This window comes from Macrobrachium nipponense, chromosome 11 (genome assembly GCF_015104395.2).
Source record: "Macrobrachium nipponense isolate FS-2020 chromosome 11, ASM1510439v2, whole genome shotgun sequence".
Lineage (NCBI taxonomy): Eukaryota > Metazoa > Arthropoda > Malacostraca > Decapoda > Palaemonidae > Macrobrachium > Macrobrachium nipponense.
The window spans coordinates 732,264-751,879 of record NC_061087.1 but is presented as its reverse complement, the minus strand read 5'-3'; the positions used below and the strand labels follow the sequence as shown (position 1 = coordinate 751,879).

The 19,616-nt window shown below is 38.6% G+C and overlaps 2 protein-coding genes across 4 annotated transcripts in view; one reads left to right on the top strand and one right to left on the bottom strand.

The window, feature by feature from the left end:
- The window catches only part of LOC135215163 (exonuclease mut-7 homolog), a 176,468-nt gene that overhangs the window by 48,544 nt on the left and 108,308 nt on the right, over positions 1-19,616 (top strand). The window lies entirely within an intron of this gene.
- The window catches only part of LOC135211927 (uncharacterized), a 57,065-nt gene continuing 54,485 nt past the window's right edge, over positions 17,037-19,616 (bottom strand). Inside the window, exon 3 of the mRNA XM_064245201.1 lies at positions 17,037-17,425. Within this exon, the coding sequence (XP_064101271.1) occupies positions 17,069-17,425 (357 nt within the window). The 3' untranslated portion in view covers positions 17,037-17,068. The remainder of the gene's footprint in view (positions 17,426-19,616) is intronic.

Sequence of the window (19,616 nt, the reverse complement as noted above, 5' to 3'; positions counted from 1 at the left end):
CAAGTGGAAAGTAAGAGGGAAGAAAGATAATATGAAGAGAGTTACAGTAAAAGGAATGAAAGGGGTTGCAGCTAGGGTCCGAAGGGACGCTGCACAAGAACCTTAAGCATTGCCTACAATGCATCCCATAAGGTGCACTGATGGTGCTACCCACCTTTGGGGGGTATAAAATGTTGACACGCCTGTTAGAATTAAGTCTGAGTAAACTGATTTTCTCTAAAAACTGACAAGCTACAGGTGTAATGTATAATTTTTATGGAATGTACTGATAGGAAGTTTTCACAAATGAGTACAAGTAGATATCTTTGAACATTTCTATAAATTAAGTTTTTAATTTTTATGACAATTATCAAAATAGAAAAACTACTAATACTGTATATATAATGTTTACAGGTATGAACAGCATCTTCCTTTACGTTGGGCACAACGTTGCTTATAATTTGTTTCCATGGCACTATAAAGTTGGCTCTATGAATACCCATCTCCAAGTATTGGCAGAAACATTATGGGGAACAACACTGTGGGTCCTCATTGGTCTGTATCTGTTTTACAAGAAGAAGTTCTACACAGTCTGATAGACATAACACTATCCAAGAGGTGGAGAGGCTTATTCTGAATTATTACAATTTTTAATTATATTAGAAATGTGGAGAAGCTAGTCCACGACACCAGAAATATGAACAGTATAATGTGAATTACTAAATTTGGTTTGAACTATACTTTCATTGATAGTTTTGAATCAGTGCATGTTATAGCTCATTCATTCTAAAACTGCTACAGAGTACAGTAAGTCTGTTTATATATCTGATATATGGAAAATATCCAGTTTCATACTAAATCTAGGACACCGCATACTATAGAACAAATATTCCATATAGATTATAGATATGTCTAATTTCCAAAAATGCCAGCTAAAATTATATTCGGCCTACATGTAAACACTACCCAGTGAAATAAAATCTTAAGACAGCAAAAATTACTCACACAATCTAGTTTAAAGATTTTTTTTATCTAAAACCAGACACCTTGACACACAATTTAGCATCACTATGCAACTATTATATCAGGAATTGAACCTGGTACCATTCAGTCTCAATCAAGGTTGACTTTATTATGAACCAAGGCAATACCTCTATGGTGTCATTTTCCTTTATAGCTGGACAACTAGAACTTTTCTTTCTCACATTTTTGTGGTAATATTTACACCACCCACTTAAATGATTAATTGTACTTATCATTCTGATCAGAAGTTCTGCATAAGGTAGTGTGTTACCCTTGCGTAGTATGCTATGATGAAATACCTATTTAACAGTGAAAAAATGCATTGAAGTTCCTTGTATAATTTTGTTTATGTTACAGAAAATTCATACATTGAAATTTAGTCTTTCATGGAGTAAGAATTATACACGTTTTCTTGTTATCCAATGTATGTCATACTTTTGTTTGTTATTTTCTGATGGTACACTGTAGTATATAGTATCGATATACGTACATGATATTTGTTTATTGTGTATGAGTTTTATTGTTCCTACAAAATAAGTATTATAATGTGGGAAAAATGGTGGGGGAAAATGATAGGAAAAGCACAGAAGTGGTGAAAATGCTGACAAGAAGAAACATGGAATATATGTACGGTACATATAAATAATCTGGCATAGAATCATTTATAAAGACTCGGAAATATATAAATTCCTGTGGTGTGAGGCAAGACCAAATGGAGTAGGTTTATTGGCCAATGAAGGAATGGCTGGAAAAAGTGATAGCAGTACTGGAAAGAATAAATTTGAAAAGAATATGTAATGATTATTTTAGGAAAAGCAGTAATATATCTGTGTATGGTTTACTCACTGCAACCAGGAAAACCAGAATAAGTAAAAGAATTTTAGGAAAGATTTCCTGATGTAATGACAGCACTACCAAAGTTAAATGGGATACTGAAAAGCAGATGGTACCTAAATGGTCATATAGGAATGGACAGAGCTGTTTTGAGTATATTAATCTGAAATGCAAACTGATGTTATTATGATGAAAAGTATAAACAGCATAAAATATTTGTACTGTAGAATTATCAATGAGGTGCTTTATTTATTTACCACTGCAGGTTGCAATAAGATGATGTAACTACCACCAGTCAAAAGAATAAAAACATGTAAACTAAAAATGAAATAAAAAAAGGAAAATACATAAACAAAAAGCGACAGAAAATAGTACAGCATTAAAAAGAGGTCAATGGAAACCACTGAGAGAAGACATACAAAAGTTAGTTAATAGTATGCTGGGTGACATCAAAGAAGTTATACAACTAGAGACATGATAGTGTAATGAAGATGTACAGGGTGTACATAAAGTCCCAGTACCATTACAAGTATATTTATTGCTCAGAATGGTACTGGGACTTTATGGACAATTGAAATTTCAAAGGGCAATTGAAGAGGACAAGAGATTGCCATGCTCCCTCAGAGGAGAGGCAGGAAAGAAGATTGAGATGTAGTTTAAGAGGAAACAGTGATGGAGGCTAAAAGGAAGGTGACAAACACAGACAAGATGAGTTGGTACGATAAAATCGGAATATTACCCCAGTAGAGAAAAACAAAAATATGCAAGATAGTAAATTGGCTGAAGAAAGATGTACATGGGGTGAAGTTTTTAGTAGATGAACAAAAGAGAAATTTGAAAACAAAAAACATACCGGAAAATGGAGGCGATATTCTAGAACCTTCTCAACAAAGGAAATGAACATAACTGTAGGATGCAGAGTTGTAGATGTAAAGGAAGGATCAACAGAGATTAGTCCTTCAGGAAACTAAAGTAAAAGCTCCATGACCAACCAGAATGACAAGTGACCTAATGTAAGCAACAAGAGGGCTGGTTATCCATGAGCTTATTAGATGAAAACATGACACCAGAATGAACAGGCCCAGAACTATAGGAAAGCGAACCTTACAGTACACAAAGTAAAGGTGTGGCGGGATCAAAAAACAAGTAACCTCCCCACATAAACTTAACCTGTCTGGCTATCAAACCCACCCTCAATCACACTTTCCACTTAACACTACAAAATACAGCAGGACAATTGACCCATACCTACATACAGAACAAAAAACACAAACAGGTACTCACCTCTGGCTTCTGCTACTCAGGGCTAGGCTGTGCTGTCCACTGGATATGGCTATAGGCTAGCCGACACAACTACCGCCGACAACCAAGCACCAACCAACGCCCCCGAGACCCACAACCCCACAAAAACTCAATAACCCGACAACTCAATGCAGATGAACACCAACACCCCGAAAAAACACGACAACCACACGACTTACAGAAGACAACAACACGCCAAAACAACACGCCCAACCACCACTAACAGACACCGAAATGCACCACCAACCTTCTTAACCTCACCACAACTAGACACACACACACACACAACAACTTCACAACCCCAAAATCTATCAATTACCACCAAAAACAACTAAACACCAAAGGACAACTGCTATCAAAAACCAACTCTGACTTGACCAGACGCCTCACTCTTACACTCTCGTAACAGACTTCCATTGACTTTCCACAGAGCGCTACAACAGACATTCTTCCGACCGCCATTTAACCACTCCCATTCATTCTTCCACCAAACTCTCTCTCTCTCTCTCACACAACCTTTGGAGAAGTTGTCAAATATAAACTATCATTACTCCTCCATATTACCTCCCCATTACATTTGACATCATCTCCTTACACTCACAACATCCACACTAAATTGACTTTCGCAACACCCAAGGATGCTCAGATGCAGGCCCCCTGGATCTTGTTTGAGGACCATCATACACTCTTTCAGTTACATCGCCATTCACTTCTTCCAAACCACTTTCTTTCAAACTCCCATTATCTCCCTCACTACCATCCTCCCAAATTCCATTCACTACTTCACCGATGTCTTCTAACTCTGGTTCCAACATCTCCCCTATTTCGGCCACCAAACCACTCAGTTCATCCATACTTCTGTCAAACTCCTGCAAAGACTTATCCATCCTATCAACTACCTCCTCACTACTCAGTTTCCTTCTCACTGAAGTCTTATTTGTCCCTGTCAACTCAAACCCACATACAATGCAAGATCATTCATTCCCCCTAAGTCATCCGTAGCACACGCTTTATCAACCGTTTGCACCCTACCACCAACCCCTTTACCATGCCATTCACGCTTTTTCATTCCACTTCCTCTCTCCACACTCTTCTGTTTTCTTCCATACTCAACCAACACCAACTGTCGATCTCCCAGACCAATTTGTTCACCGACAGTCGGCTCATACTTATTCACCCTCAACCATTCACTCATCGCATTCTCCCGAACATACTGTGGTACTTCCCTCCACTTACGGAGCTGTTATGGTGTGCCCTAACCACATCCAGTCCCCCACCTACTCGCAATTTCCCCAAAACATAACTCAATCGACTCTGCCCACTTCCAAAATCTCAAAGGCCCTTCAAATTTCTCCCTTACTTTATTCACATTCATTCTTCCCATCTCAACCACCTCTTTCAACACCTTTATCCCCAATCTTAAACTCTCAAACCTTTCACTCGCTTTCTTCCACAAAATCCACTATCACCTTCTGACAGACCCAACCGCGGTTTGACAATCCTTTCAAAATTCAACACATATTTACAAGGAGACATACCTATACTCTTCTGCAGTGTGGCATTATATGCCCAAACTGCACGTCCTACATACAGTGATGCTAAAATCTCATGCGACATTTTTTTTGTATCGTCCAGATTCTCAGACTCAACGTGATGTTGCCAAGTAGTGTTATACTTTTTTCTAATGTCATACATGTCGAAAAGTTTGTGAATTCACCGCTAGACCCATTTTCCTCATGGCAATATGAATATGATCCCTTTTATGCATTGGTATAATTCGTAATCTGTGTGATTTGAACTAATTTTCTTATTTTACGCTGCTAAGTTCAAAGTGCGGTGTGATAAGGTTAGCGGTGCCATCAACGAAAGCACACTTAACATGCTCCTCGGACCGATCAACATAACTACGTCTGCTGCATTATGACAGTAGACCTAATAAGCTCAACAGTCAATAACAACATTTTCAAAGTAGAATATGAATTAAAACAAGTTTTCTTTGAATGTTGAAGCTTTCGACTGTGTTGAAGCTGCCTGTATGTTGCAAAATGTTTTATAGGCCTAAGAAAATAACTAAGTCTTCTGAGATATAATCTGTTGTTAATAAATTTATTTGTAAAGATTATCTGTTTTTTGATTTTGCGAATACAATAGGAATATGAATTACAACCAGTTTTCTTTGAATTTTGAAGTTTTAGACTACGTTTAAGCTACCTAGCTACATGTTGCAAAATTATTTATAGACCTAAAAGAAAATAAAATCTAAGCCTTATGAGATGTAATGTTACTAATGTTTCTATTTGTAGAGATTACCTGTTCTTTGAGGAATAAAAGATGATGATTTTGATTATATGGAGAAGATGACTATTAATCGAAATATCATAAGTATTAATACCAAGGCGTATGGAACACTTGTTTTTCAACTGTTTTAAAATATTATTTTCTTAAAAGTCCTCCTTGCTTTTGGTGTATAATTTATTCTTTCATAAGGTAACTTGAAGAACAAGAATGGGTTGATAACCTCATTTGCTTTCTGGCCAGAAATTGTTAATAGAGAGATGTGACTGTTAAATTAAGTTAAAGAAATCTAACACCTAGGCCTAGGGACAATATATTTGCTTTGGAAAATGAATAATTGCAGAGGTGAATATTTGCTAGTATGCCACATGTTTTTGAATATTTAAGAATTATAACAATTAATTATGTATGAAAATCCATATATTCCTCTAACACATATAAAGTAAGTGTTTTCAAGATAATTTCATTGTCGTTAGTACTCAGTGTAGACCTACTTATGTTACACGGGTGTTGTTGTTGCACCAACACTAATGATAAATACGTCACACATGCTCCCCTCACACGTTGATATCGGTGGGCGCATTCTACTTTTGTATATACATATTTACATTTTTTCAGCATTGACGTGTAAAAGCAATCAAATAGGACTATTTCAAATCTTATGTTGGCTTTGGAAGTATTATTAAAGTTATATCAATTTTTTCGCGTTTCTTTTATTCATTTGAACTGATGCTTAATGACGACTTCATATTGGTCAAATGCTCCAGCGATGTGTGAACGAAAGTTTTGAAAATGTTTCGAAAGAGTTTTTTTCTGAAATTTGATACACGTGACATTTTCTTACAGTTTTGAAATATATGACAGATTTCACTCTTATGAAACATATTATGTCCATATTGTATGCAATAATCGCGTTTCCACATTGAAATAATAGATAAATAATGGAGCATGCTAGGTTGCCAGTTAGTGAATTTTGAACGAAATCGTATGGAGTCATGTCGCATGAGATTTGAGCATCACTGTACATATCCCAATCCTTGTCACTCTTACTCATCATTCGCAAAATTTCAGTCATCGTCCTAACAGTCCTTTCAGCCAACCCATTCGCACTAGGCATATACGGAGTAGAATACACATGCACAATACCCCATTCCTTCAACATTTCTTCAAATTCCCATTCCACAAACTCAGGTCCATTATCACTCAACACTTTTGCCGGCTTACACACACACGGGCAACATCACTTGACCCACCATTCGTGCAACAGTTTCACTCCTCTTCTTTCTTTTGATGGGAACCACATAGGCAAATTTACTCATGTGATCCACCATCACAATCATCCCCACGTGTCCTCTCGCAAGTCCTAGGCAAAGAAACACAATCAATCACAAGCATTTCAAACGGCTCTTTCATCTGCAATCGCAACACAGGTGGACTTGCATGCACACTCTGATACTTTCCCCTCTGACAGTCTTCACACGTGACAGCCACATCCACACAAATCTTATTCAACCCAGGAGCATACAATCTCTCTTTCATGCATTCCCACAACTTATTTTTTCCCATATGCCCAAACCGATCATGCACCAACAAACACATACTCACAGCTGACTCAACAGAAAACACTGGCACATACACTTTCTTGTCATACACCCCTTCCTGATGCAAAAAGTACACTCTGTTTTTGCACACCACAAAACGTTTAGCAACCCTCTTATATACATCCAACTCACATGGCCAGTCTTCCACACGCACTCCTCCCAAAACACATTGTCGCAACACACTTATCTCCAGGCACTTACTTTGCATTTCCTCAATCTCTTCCTCACTCAACAGATCATTCTCACTCCTAGCAATATCAATCATACCCACAAAGTTTGCTACAAACACTTTACCATCTTGAATCCTAGCTACTTGTCAGCCCCCTTTCTAAGAATTCCATTTCCTATATCTACGTCTATATCGTGGATCCTCAAAAAATCTATCCCTATTAAAAAGCAAGATGGCATATCATTTTCTCCTATGACTATAAAGTTATGCATTACTTCAAGATCTCCCAACCTAACCTTTAACCGTACCTCTTCCCATACTAAAACACTTCCTTGTCCTAACCCATGAATTCTCACCCTTATATACTGCCGTTTCACTTCCCAATCACGTCTCTCAAGTTCACTCACCACTGACCCACTCACCAAGGAAACCTGTGCCCCTGTATCAACCAAACAATAGTACTCACTATCATTTACTCGGACAAACGTCACCATTTTCCCTCGAGTTCCATGCATACACGCATTCACTACCACGTCCACCTGATTATCCACATCACAATCCTCCTCATCACATTCATCCTCAGTTAATTCCCCATTTCCACAATTCTGACTCAGATCCCCTTCACAGTTCCTTTTTGTAACCAACCAATTACAACCACGTTCCCCGCACTGAATCATCAAAACCCCATGTTCATTATCTGTACTCACCCTTCCTCGATATTCAACCGGTCTGTCCCATCCAAAATACAACAAACACCTTTTGTTCCAAACAACTCAGCTACTGCTGACAACAATTCATGCAACATTTCTCTTTCCCCACCTTGTTCCTCCGCATATGCCACTTCCTTCTGCACATCACTCATCAACTTCACTCGCAACTCATTCACACTACCGGGTACCTCTTCAACCAGACCCTTACCTTCCAAGTTTTTCAACGCCGAAAAAAAACATTCACACATTCTGTCATTCCCTTCAAACCTCTCTTTTACAACCAACCCCTCAGGTACCATATTCGGATCCCAGTCACTTTTCACAACACCACTGTCCTTACCATGCATCCTAGACATCGTATCAGCAAATCACATTTTTACTCCCCGGCACATATTCTAAGCCAAAATCAAACTCACTCAAATCCTCAATTGTCCTCGCAATCCTAGCATTCACACTTTCCTTCTTAATCATATAAACTAACGGCCGATGATCTGTCCTTATGACAAATTTTACCCCATACAAAAACACTTTCAACGCTTTCACACAAAACCTTATTGCCGCAAGCTCCTTCTCAACCACCGAATACTTAAGCTCTGCTTTATTAAAAGCTTTACTCACATACGTAATCACTCTCAATTGTCCCTTCCCCCATTCACCTCTTGCATCTGCACCAAGCATCCTCCCATACTAAACTTACTAGCATCAGCATACAACTCAAACTTACTGGCATCCTCACTGTAGTCCGGAAAAGCCAAGGTGACATCCCTAGCAGCCTCCTCTTTCAATCTTTCAAATGCTCCCACCATTCGCTCATCCCACCTCAGCTTAGTACAATTTTTCTTCCCGGTCCATTCAGTCAACGGCTTCCCTATACCCGAACAATCCCTAACGAACTTCCTCCCAAACTCAATCAGACCCAAAAAACCCTTTAACTCCCGCACGGTCCGGGGACGTGGAAACTCCTTTACTTTTTCCACAAACTTTTCACTCTTCCTTATACCACTCGCACTCACCTTATGACCAAGAAAATTTCCACGCTTCCCACCAGCCAACCACGTACACTTCTCCAGCTTCACTTTCACTCCAACCTCTTCCAACCGTTCTAACACCTTCTCAAGCAGTTCCACATTCTCCTCAACAGTCTCACTTGCAATCAAATGTCATCTATAAACACAGTCACCTTCCTTCTATCAAAACCAGCCAAAACTACATTCATCGCCCTTTGGAAGGCAGCAGGCGCATTAGCCAATCCAAAACTTAACCTTTTGAATTGATAGTGGCAGCTACCACTCGAAAAAGCTGTAACATGCCTGCTCCCTTTCTCAAGAGGCATCTGGTAATAGGCCCTTACCAAATCCAATTTTGTGAACACTCTCATCCCATGCATCTTATACACACAATCAGACACCACATTCATCGGGAATCGCTCCTTCACAGTCACTTCATTCACCTTCCTGTAATCCACACACATCCTCCAACTCCCATCTGTCTTACGTACTGGGACTATGGGACTATTCCAAGCACTCTCGCTCCTCTCGATCACTCTCACTCTCTCAAGATTCCTCACACTGTTCCTCAATCTCTCGGGCAATAGCGCAGAAAAGTGTCTGGGGACGCTGATATATGGGGGTATCGTCATTCAAAACTATCTTGAACTCTGGGAGCTTAGATCCCCTGAAATCCTCGTCACCCCGACTCAACGCACCCCGCCTATCCCACAACATCTGCATCAACCGCTCCCTCTTGTCATCACCAACATTTTCATCCACCTCAATTCTTTCTCTCAACTTTATCATACTTCCACTCATCACTTTCTTTCATGCTACCTGTCATCACCCGCCGCACCCTAACATATCTTTCGTTGTCCACATCCACCAACGTATACAACAACCCCACACAATCACCTTCACATATACCCCGCACTCGCTTTTTCCTAACGCTCGGCAATGAGGCCACAAAAACCCGAGGATTCTCCATATCCAAAATCCCGTCATACACGTGCACGCTCCCTCTTACCAACTTGTTCGCATCCACCCCCTCAACCACATATGCACACTTGTCACCTTTGACAATCCCAAGACCATGGGCCAGGGCACAACTTTCACACTAACAACTTCTCCAACTTCTCGCGGCACTTTTACACTCTCTTTCGCAACCAACGGCACTCCCTTCCATATTTTACTGCTTACCCCTCCATCCCTATCCAAGTACAAATCTCCATGTACATTCCCCTTCCTATGCAACTCAATCATATTCCTGCTCGGATGGACCACCATCCCACACTTCTTCAGGAACCTGTATCCTAACAACATATCATACTTATCACTCCTTCCCTCGATCACACAAAAGTCACCTTCATCCATCACTACCCCTTCGATTTCTACATTTTCACGGAACATTCCCACCACAGGCATACCCAAATTTCCTATTCCTCGTACCTCCCCTTTACATTTCCTAATTTCACACTCACTCCGCAACTTGTCACATCCATTCTTAAAAAGAACACTGACACTGCACCCAGTATCAATCAAAGCAACCAAACACACCCCTTTGCACCTCACTTTTGTACACTCAATACATTCATGAGCTCTTCCTCCAAACCCTTTTTCATGCAACATCCTTCACGCACATGCATCACTCTTACTGACCGCACACCAGAGGACCCACCCAACTGAATCCCCTTTGTACCTAGTTTCCCGAACTCCCAACCTGACTCATCCTCTTTCGCCTACACACACTCGCCACATGACCTTCCATTCCACACTCAACACATTTTGCCCGCTGTTCCTTACACATCCTAGCATAATGCCCATTCTTCCCGCAATTACCACAAACCTCAGTCACACGAGTACCTCGACATCCACTTGCTATATGCCCTACTTGCCCACACCTGTTGCATTTAATATCCCTATCCTTCTTACACTCGCTCACTAAATGCACTGTTTGCCCACACCCGAAGCAAGCTCCCAACGCCCACCGACATTCATTCTTCCTGTGTCCTAGCTTTCCACATCTGTAACACTGCTGCTCTCGTTCACGACTAACCGACCCTACTCTTCCAACGCTTGCACTCCGATCTCTCTTAGGGAGAACCATACTTATGTTACTGGCTCTAACGCTCCTATCAACCACTCGCTCTAACATTCACCTTGGCCCTTCCAAAACTGCCTCCTATAGCTCTTAAACTCTGGTATAACACCAGCCACTTCAGTCCTAATACTAACACTTCTACTCTCTTTCATACACCTATCCAACTCATAATCCTCTACTATTTCCAAAATGTCGTTCCACGACAACCTTTCATTCGTCCGTCGCATTTTCTCCTTACGTTTCAGATTTACAAACTCATACACACTCTCAGGCACAGTCGCCAACAACTTCCCTCACTAACTCTTACACTCATTTATCCTTCATCCCCAAACTTTTTCCTGGCTAATGTTTCCAACCTGCACACATACATCGACAACGACTCACCAACATTCATTCTTACCTCATCAAAACCATGTTTTCTCCTATATCTAACACTACTCCTTATCCTCTTCACCTGTTCCACAATCCTGGCTTTCACACTCTCATAAGGCACATTCCCCACACTCATCACTACCCCATACATATTCAACAAAAATCCTGTCAAAAAGCTACCCAACTCTCTTGCCCAGACTCTCTTGTTATCCCCATACTTTGCATCACAATACCTTTCATATTCTTTAAAAAAAATCCCCTATGTCCCTACTACCATATTCCTCGTATTGTGCACATCTAGGTATCTATCATATATACAGCCTTTCGTACTTCCCGCTCACTCTCACTTTCGCTACTACCATTCTGATCCCTCTTAACCTCGTCCGAATATAGCGAATCAACTTCCATACTAACATCCATGCTCCTCATTACGCTCTTCTTACCTTCTTTCTACCCACCTGGTTCCACTCACCGCTATCCAAATCACTCTCAGCCCTTTCCCCAATGTATTCAGTCCATCTCATCCTGTCGTCATCCGTCCGTCATCCTTACTAGCCTTCTTTCCCTTATTCGTCTTTTTTTCCTCAGCCCCCTTCTTATTCTTGTCCTCAGGTTTATCTTATTCGTCTCTTTCCCTTCTTTCCTTTACCTATCACAAACAAGTCACCTTCGTCACTCGTAGTTTCATCCCCTCGCTCTTCCACTGTCTTTACCACTTCTGGCCTATCACAAGACCTAGTAGGCCTACTCCCTACAGCTCCCTCTCCCATGAACCCCTTCATCATCTCCTGCACTGCATTCATCATCACTAAGAATTTTTCGTCCATTTTCTCAACCATTCTCTCTTCTGCTCCTTTCACTTCTTCTTTCATTTCTACTTTTGCACTCCTTAGCATTCCTCTCATTTCCTCCAACTCGCTCTTCAGCTCCTCACACTCTACCCTCAACCTCTCATTATCCACTTCCAATTGTCCTCTTACTTCCCTCTGCAACCTCAACTCCTCCTTCAGCCCTCTCCACCTCACTCAATCCTTCCATCCTAAACTTTCTCACCACTCAACACACACTAGCCTAGACCAATTGTCCTGCAGCTGCCACACCAGCAGTCCCTGTTCGGGCGCCAAAAAATAATGTGGCGGGATCACAAAAAACCAAGTAACCTCCCCACATAAACTTAACCTGTCTGGTATCAACCCCACCCTCAATCACACTTTCCACTTAACACTACAAAATACAGCAGAACAAAAACACAAACAGGTACTCACCTCTGGCTTCTGCTACTCAGGGCTAGGCTGTGCTGTCCACTGGATATAGGCTATAGGCTAGCCGACACAACCACCGCCGACAACCAAGCACCAACCAACGCCCCCGAGACCCACAACCCCACAAAAACTCAATAACCCGACAACTCAATGCAGATGAACACCAACACCCCGAAAAAACACGACAACCACACGACTTACAGAAGTACAACAACCCGCCAAAACCAACACTGCCCCAACCACCACTAACAGACACCGAAAATGCACCACCAACCTTCTTAACCTCACCACAACTAGACACACACACACACAACAACTTCACAACCCCAAAATCTATCAATTACCACCAAAACAACTAAACACCAAAGGACAACTGCTATCAAAACCAACTCTGACTTGACCAGACGCCTCACTCCTACACTCTCGTAACAGACTTCCATTGACTTTCCACAGAGCGCTACAACAGACATTCTTCCGACGGCCATTTAACCACTCCCATTCATTCTTCCACCAATCTCTCTCTCTCTCTCACACAACCTTTGGAGATGTTGTCAAATATAAACTATCATTACTCCTCCATAAAGGGAACTGACAGCAATGTTAAAATGTTGGAATTACAGACGGATAAGACTACTTGAGCATATGAAAATATGGGAAGATGTACTGAAAAAAAATTTAAAAAAAAATTAAAACTGATATTTCAGCTTAGCAATGACAAGGAAAATGGAAGTTATTTTGAAAAGGTGTGAAATTTTGGATTCATGTTCAGAAGAGTGGAAAAGGGATAAGATACGAGCTGCTGGATAAAAGACAGATCTCGAAAAATTCCAATGATTTGGAGAAGGGATGAAGAACACTTAGTCAGAAAAGTAGATATGGAATAAGGATAAGACATGCAAAATAATATGATTACTGAAATGTTATAAATTGTGAAGTAAGAAATGCTCAGGAATGCTATAATGTAATATGATTTTCAAAGCCCAAAATGTATATTGCCCTACATCCAAGAGGAAGAATCACCATAAAAACTGCTATTAGTCACTTAAATTGATGTACAACATTAATCATGGCAAAGAAATATATAGCTAAAGTCCTTTAGGCAACTCCTGTGGGTCTAAGAAATGGGAATTAGTGATCTCAATAAAATAATTAATATATTAATCCACAAAAATGGAAAATAATTTAATATAATAATAATCCACAACAAGAGTAAAATCTAACCAAAGGCATAATCAAGACAAAACTGCAAATTTCAAAAGTTCCAGGTTACATAAAACAAGTGCAAATATGCCATCAATATATTTTTATAATTAATTATGAAAACTGTACATACATATTCATCTTCTTGAAACACACTATTCTAGACTTACCAATGCATTATCCTGTAAAGGTTCAACTATACACACAGTGTATTATAAACAAAATGATAAATATATAACTACTTGAAATATATATAGTATTCTACTATAATAAATACATTTTTCTGTGTGAAATGAGTCTACAGTATTGGTAATATACTCTAGCTTAGATTAAGCTTTATCAAGCCCCAAGCCAAACTTTTCCCATTGCCTTGGTCCAACTTACAAAATGGTACATAACATCCAAAGGGTAGGGGCATGCTAGTCTCAACCCTATCCTAAATTACTGCCATTACTGAAGGTACACTCCTCAAAAATAATTAACATTAAAGGTATTAATACTGTACAGGCAGTCTTCGGTTATCATTGGCATGGGTTAACAACATTTTTGTTTTATGACGCTTAGCTAACGGCATCATTAACCAGATATTCAGCGTCGGTAAGCATTTAATCGGCGTCAGTATGTGGTTTATCAGCATTGGTACGCAGTTTATCATCATCAGTAATCAGTTTATCAGCACTGCTAATCAGTTAACAGTGTCATTAAGCAGTTTATTGGTGCTCACATCATAAACACCATTTATTACCATAATCACTGTGACATTTCAGTTATCAGCACTCGGCCAGGAACAGAACCCCTGCTGTTAATCAGGAACTGCCTGTATATATCAATATAAATGACACAGCCTTTACATTACGAAAATGCAATTTTACAGTGGCATCAATAAACAAAGATGATAAAATCATCATGGGAATATCAAACAGGTAGAGGTTTACAAGTACGTACATAATGAATATGAATGCATATGAATACTGCCTCTGATAATTTTAGTCCTCAACTACAGTAAATCATAACTGAATCATTGAGTTTCCTGTTACATGCTGTCAATAATAAGGTTCTGTGGGTATAACAAACTATGTACACAGGTTCTGTAGGATAACAAATAACTATGTACACAGGTCCTGTAGGTATAACAAACGTGTGACACCCCACAGCTACGTCTCTCACCTACAGAAGATAGAAAATACTGAGCCAGAACTGTATGCAAAACTAAAAAAAAACTAAAAATACATGTTTAACTATAAAATACTGTACAAACGATGATGTACATTAAGAAGGTAATTAAACAATAACCTGCATTGATTTAAAAACAAAAATGCAATTACGTAGTCTACTCTCAAAACGAAATTTGTCAAATGCTTTACGCAGCAGTTGCACTGTTCTGAAGCATTAGTGCCTGCCTCAAGAAATCATTTTCATTTAAGGCACTCCCTAATTACAAAAATGTTTGTTTGGCCACACAATACATCTAAACTCATCAAACCTCAAAATGCTGATAAATAAGCAGTCTAAATTAGGTTGGAAATTAAATGGAATTGTCATTAACTGGGATATTTTTATTATACAAGTAGCACTAAATTTGTTTGTTACTTATTAGATTTTGCCACTTACCAGAAAGCTTAACTTCTGAGTAACTAAGCTGAGGGCTGCCGAGTCTCTCCATACTCAAATGACTTGAAACTTAACAGTCAGTCAAAACTGAACTTTCAAGATCCTCATTTCATTATTATGAATGGCTTTGTTTGGTGACCGATACTTTCAACTAAAAAGTTGTCTTTGTAAATTTGTCAAAGCAGTATGCTGATGAAAACCTTCCCAATAACATTTTCCACATTGAGCACATATCTTGAAAAATGTCTACGTGACCAACCACTTCCTTGGTAACCTTATTCAAACACAATTTTGCTCCACTGTCTGTGCAACCAGATAATAAATTGATTTTACCACCTTCACAGTCAACCCATTCATCCACATCCCATTGGGATGTTTCATCCCTTTCTATTAGATTCCTTATCACAGATGAAGAAACTGATATATACTTGTGTGCATTACATTTAGTACATCTTGTGAAAATGTCACTAGTCTCTATTCTCACAGAGAAGGTATCCAGCACTTCCGCAAGCTGATCCTGAACTGCCTGGAGAAAAGAAAACTTTTATCTTGCAAATAAACCACAGGTGCGACATGAAATGTATAAGACATGAAATGGAGACCTTACAGACTAATATAAGATTGTAATAAAGAAACAGACAATCTTCAAAAAATGGGCTGGAATCCACTGGCTAGCAGGCAAATGTGCAAGAAAACAATGCATCTTGAGAACCAAATGAAGGAATTTACCTCCTATAAAAAAGATGGGATTTTTTCAAACATTTTTCTTTTCCATAGCTAAACAATAAGAAAAGGAAATTTGACATGTACAAAGCAATTCCCATTCTTTACTGTAAATGCTCAACAAGTTGTGCTTAGTAAACCTACTACTTGACTTATCCTTGCCAAGCAAATACTGAGAAATAAAGTAAGCACATGAATGCTCTTGGCTTTGAGATCTTCAAGTCAAGGAAAAGCAACCACTAAAGTGTTTTCTTGTTCTCAACATTATTAAATAAATGTTACACTTCACTACCTACAAATAATTGTATATGAAGGGTATGCATACTTTCCACAAGTGTGACAACATGATCCAACAGTAAACTTTGGAACCTAACACACTAAATTCTTTTATCATTTATTAAAATTTTGACCACAAATGCATTTAGTCAGCACATATCAATAATATATAACAACATATCACCTGTGTGATACAAAATAAATTTAATTGCTTTCACTTAACTAAAATATTGCACAAAATATACAAAACATTTCATAATCTTAGCTTCAAAGTATCTATGTGATAGTTTTCTAACATGATGTAATATCATACTGAAAAAGATCTATTTGCAAGAATTTGGCAAAACTTTTTACCTCTCATACAAAAACACATCACATCACTATCGGTACATTATAGAGTTAATATACTCTTAAACACTTTTCACTTATCAAAAATAAAAATTTTTTTAACACCTTCCTCTACCTCACACCTTTCACCATTCTCCGAGCTTGAATGACCATCAAAAGTACTAAGATTTACATCTTCACATCTTGGAAAATGTTTTACAGAATTAAAATCACCACTACTTCCTGAAGTCTTACAATAACCATCCACATTTTCAGTGTCCAAAAATTGTGTAATTATTCCCTGAAAGCTCTTTCTTGATGAGATCCTTCCCAGTAACATCTTCCACATCTAGCACAAATATATAGTACCTCTGCTTTCTCGACAACAGCTAATATCAATTTCTCTATCTGTAATTTTACACCATTCTGTGTAACACCAGATGTCAGATTAATTCTTTCCTCACCAAAGTCCATCCACTCATCAGGTACATATTCCACCTTATCCTGATTTTCTCGTATTTTTTTAATGATAGCTGGAGGGACATTGATATAAGATCCTGAATTACATTTTGTACATCTTGCAAAAAGATCATTTGGAGACAGCTTTACCTTGAAGATTGCCATTACTTCTTCAAGCTGCTGTCTAGCTCCCTGAGAAAAAGAAGACACCAAATCAGAAAACAGACTTTTTCCATTTGAAAGCCTGCAGCATCTGCTAAATATAAGCAATTTTCGTGAGATTTAACTCATTGTTGTATATACCAATGCTTCCTCATATGTTCTTCCACTTGCACAATTATGCTAAAATAGATTGTCCAAATTTATGCATTTGTAAAAAACCAAGGTCCAAGTGAATTACAATCCAAGACTTCAGTGCCCTCAAAATTAACCGAGTCCCTTATAAGCACTATTGTTTATTATAACAGATTTGACCACTGTCAAGATCCTCAACACATAGTATACTCAGCTGTTTACCTAAATCATATGCACTTTCAGCAGCTTCATCTTCAACAGATGACAGCCCAACACAGTTTACTATCATTCCTTCTGGAACAATAAATTCCTGCACAACATCTCTAAAAGATCCGTTTTCATGTTCACCATCCCAGTAGCATTTTCCACATTTTCTACACACATAGAACATTTCAATCTTATCAATTACTGCTGTGGCAATTTTGGAAAAAGCAATTTTCACTCCATCATCAGTGCAACCAGAGCCAAGGTTTATCTGCCCTCCCTTGCAGTCAATCCAGTGGTCCCCTTGCGCTGAACCTGTGCTTTTTTGTAAGTCTCTAATAATAGCTGATGAGATATATATGTAAGAGTTGGTATTACATTTGACACAACTTGATAAGAAATCATCAGGTGCCATCTGAACCTTGAAACTCTTCATTACTTCCTTAAGTTGTTCTCTAGCACCCTGGGGACAAACACCTTAAAATAATAAGCATGTTGGCAGATTGCATTAAAGATACTGAATAATTTTCAAAACTAAAGGAAAAAATGCTGACAACTTTTATAAACAAATTCTGCCTTCATGTAGAATGGGCAGAATCCTCCAGTGTCAAGACTAACTTGCTGGTACAATACAAATCAAATGGATTTCATCAACCAAATATCACAACATACATGACTACTATTGTGAATTCCTCTGTACAGTGTGTGCCCAACTTTATGGTGTGGGCAGTTTTAATTATTTCTTCCATTATATAAATAAAAGGCACTGGATAGAGAAAGACAAATATATAAAACATTAAGATTTATTTTTTAAATACCTCTGCATTATATATACATATAGCTTTTACATACTCTGTTTTCTATGAATATCCTTCTGTTATCCATCTGCTTCCCCCAACCCCCACCTGAGGACCAATAGGTACAAATACTTGTAGCCAATCAGTTTACTTCTGTCCACTTTGGAAGTGAGGAGGTAAGGAGGGCAATTTATGTAATGGACAGGTAAGTAATTGAAATATAAATCTTAAATTAAATACATATTTATATTTTTGAAATGAACCTTACCTCTCCATTATATAGCCAATTCCCACATTTGAAAAAGGTGGACAAAGTGGAAATCAGCCAACCCTTTAAAAGTGACTTAGTAAAAAATATGTTGTACAAGACAATGCTTGTTTTAAAGCAGTGAATTCAATTCATAAGCTATTAATGCCGCCTTAGGAGGATGGTCACTCGGGTATGAGATCCTCATCATGAAGATAGCTGAGGTCTCTTTGGAGGGTGACCCTTTAGCAGAAGAAGGGGTAGGGTTACTGTACTAAAACCCTGCAGGGCCAATGACAGATAACTAGCAAGTACTTATGTATAAAAAGGTATACTTCTAATACTCAGGGCCGATGACAGATAACTAGGAATTAATATGTATAAAGAGGTATACTTCTAATACTCAGCATTGAGTACCTCCAAGCTTCCCAAAAAACTACAACCAGGTTTAAAAAGCAGTTACATAAAAAGGCTCCAATATTAATTCAGGACATAATATCCCCTGCACAAACCAGAGGACTTAACGCTCTGCAATAATCGTATATAATCTCCGCACCATGAAGATAAGCAAGAGCAAATAGAAAATTACTATGCCACTGAGTGATTTCAATATCTTATCCAAAGATAAGTTTTCAAATTTAAAAGTTGTAACCACTGCTCACAAGTCCAGTGGCTTAACTTCCATTAAGGACAGAAATTAGCATGAAAGTACTTAACCAAAGATCTGATGAAAGGACATTACATTAATAACCTTCAGAAACTCTGGTTTCCATATTACTAGACAAAAAGCTTTACATCAGGTTTAAGCCTTTTAGTGCCATTCCAACAATCCTTACAAACA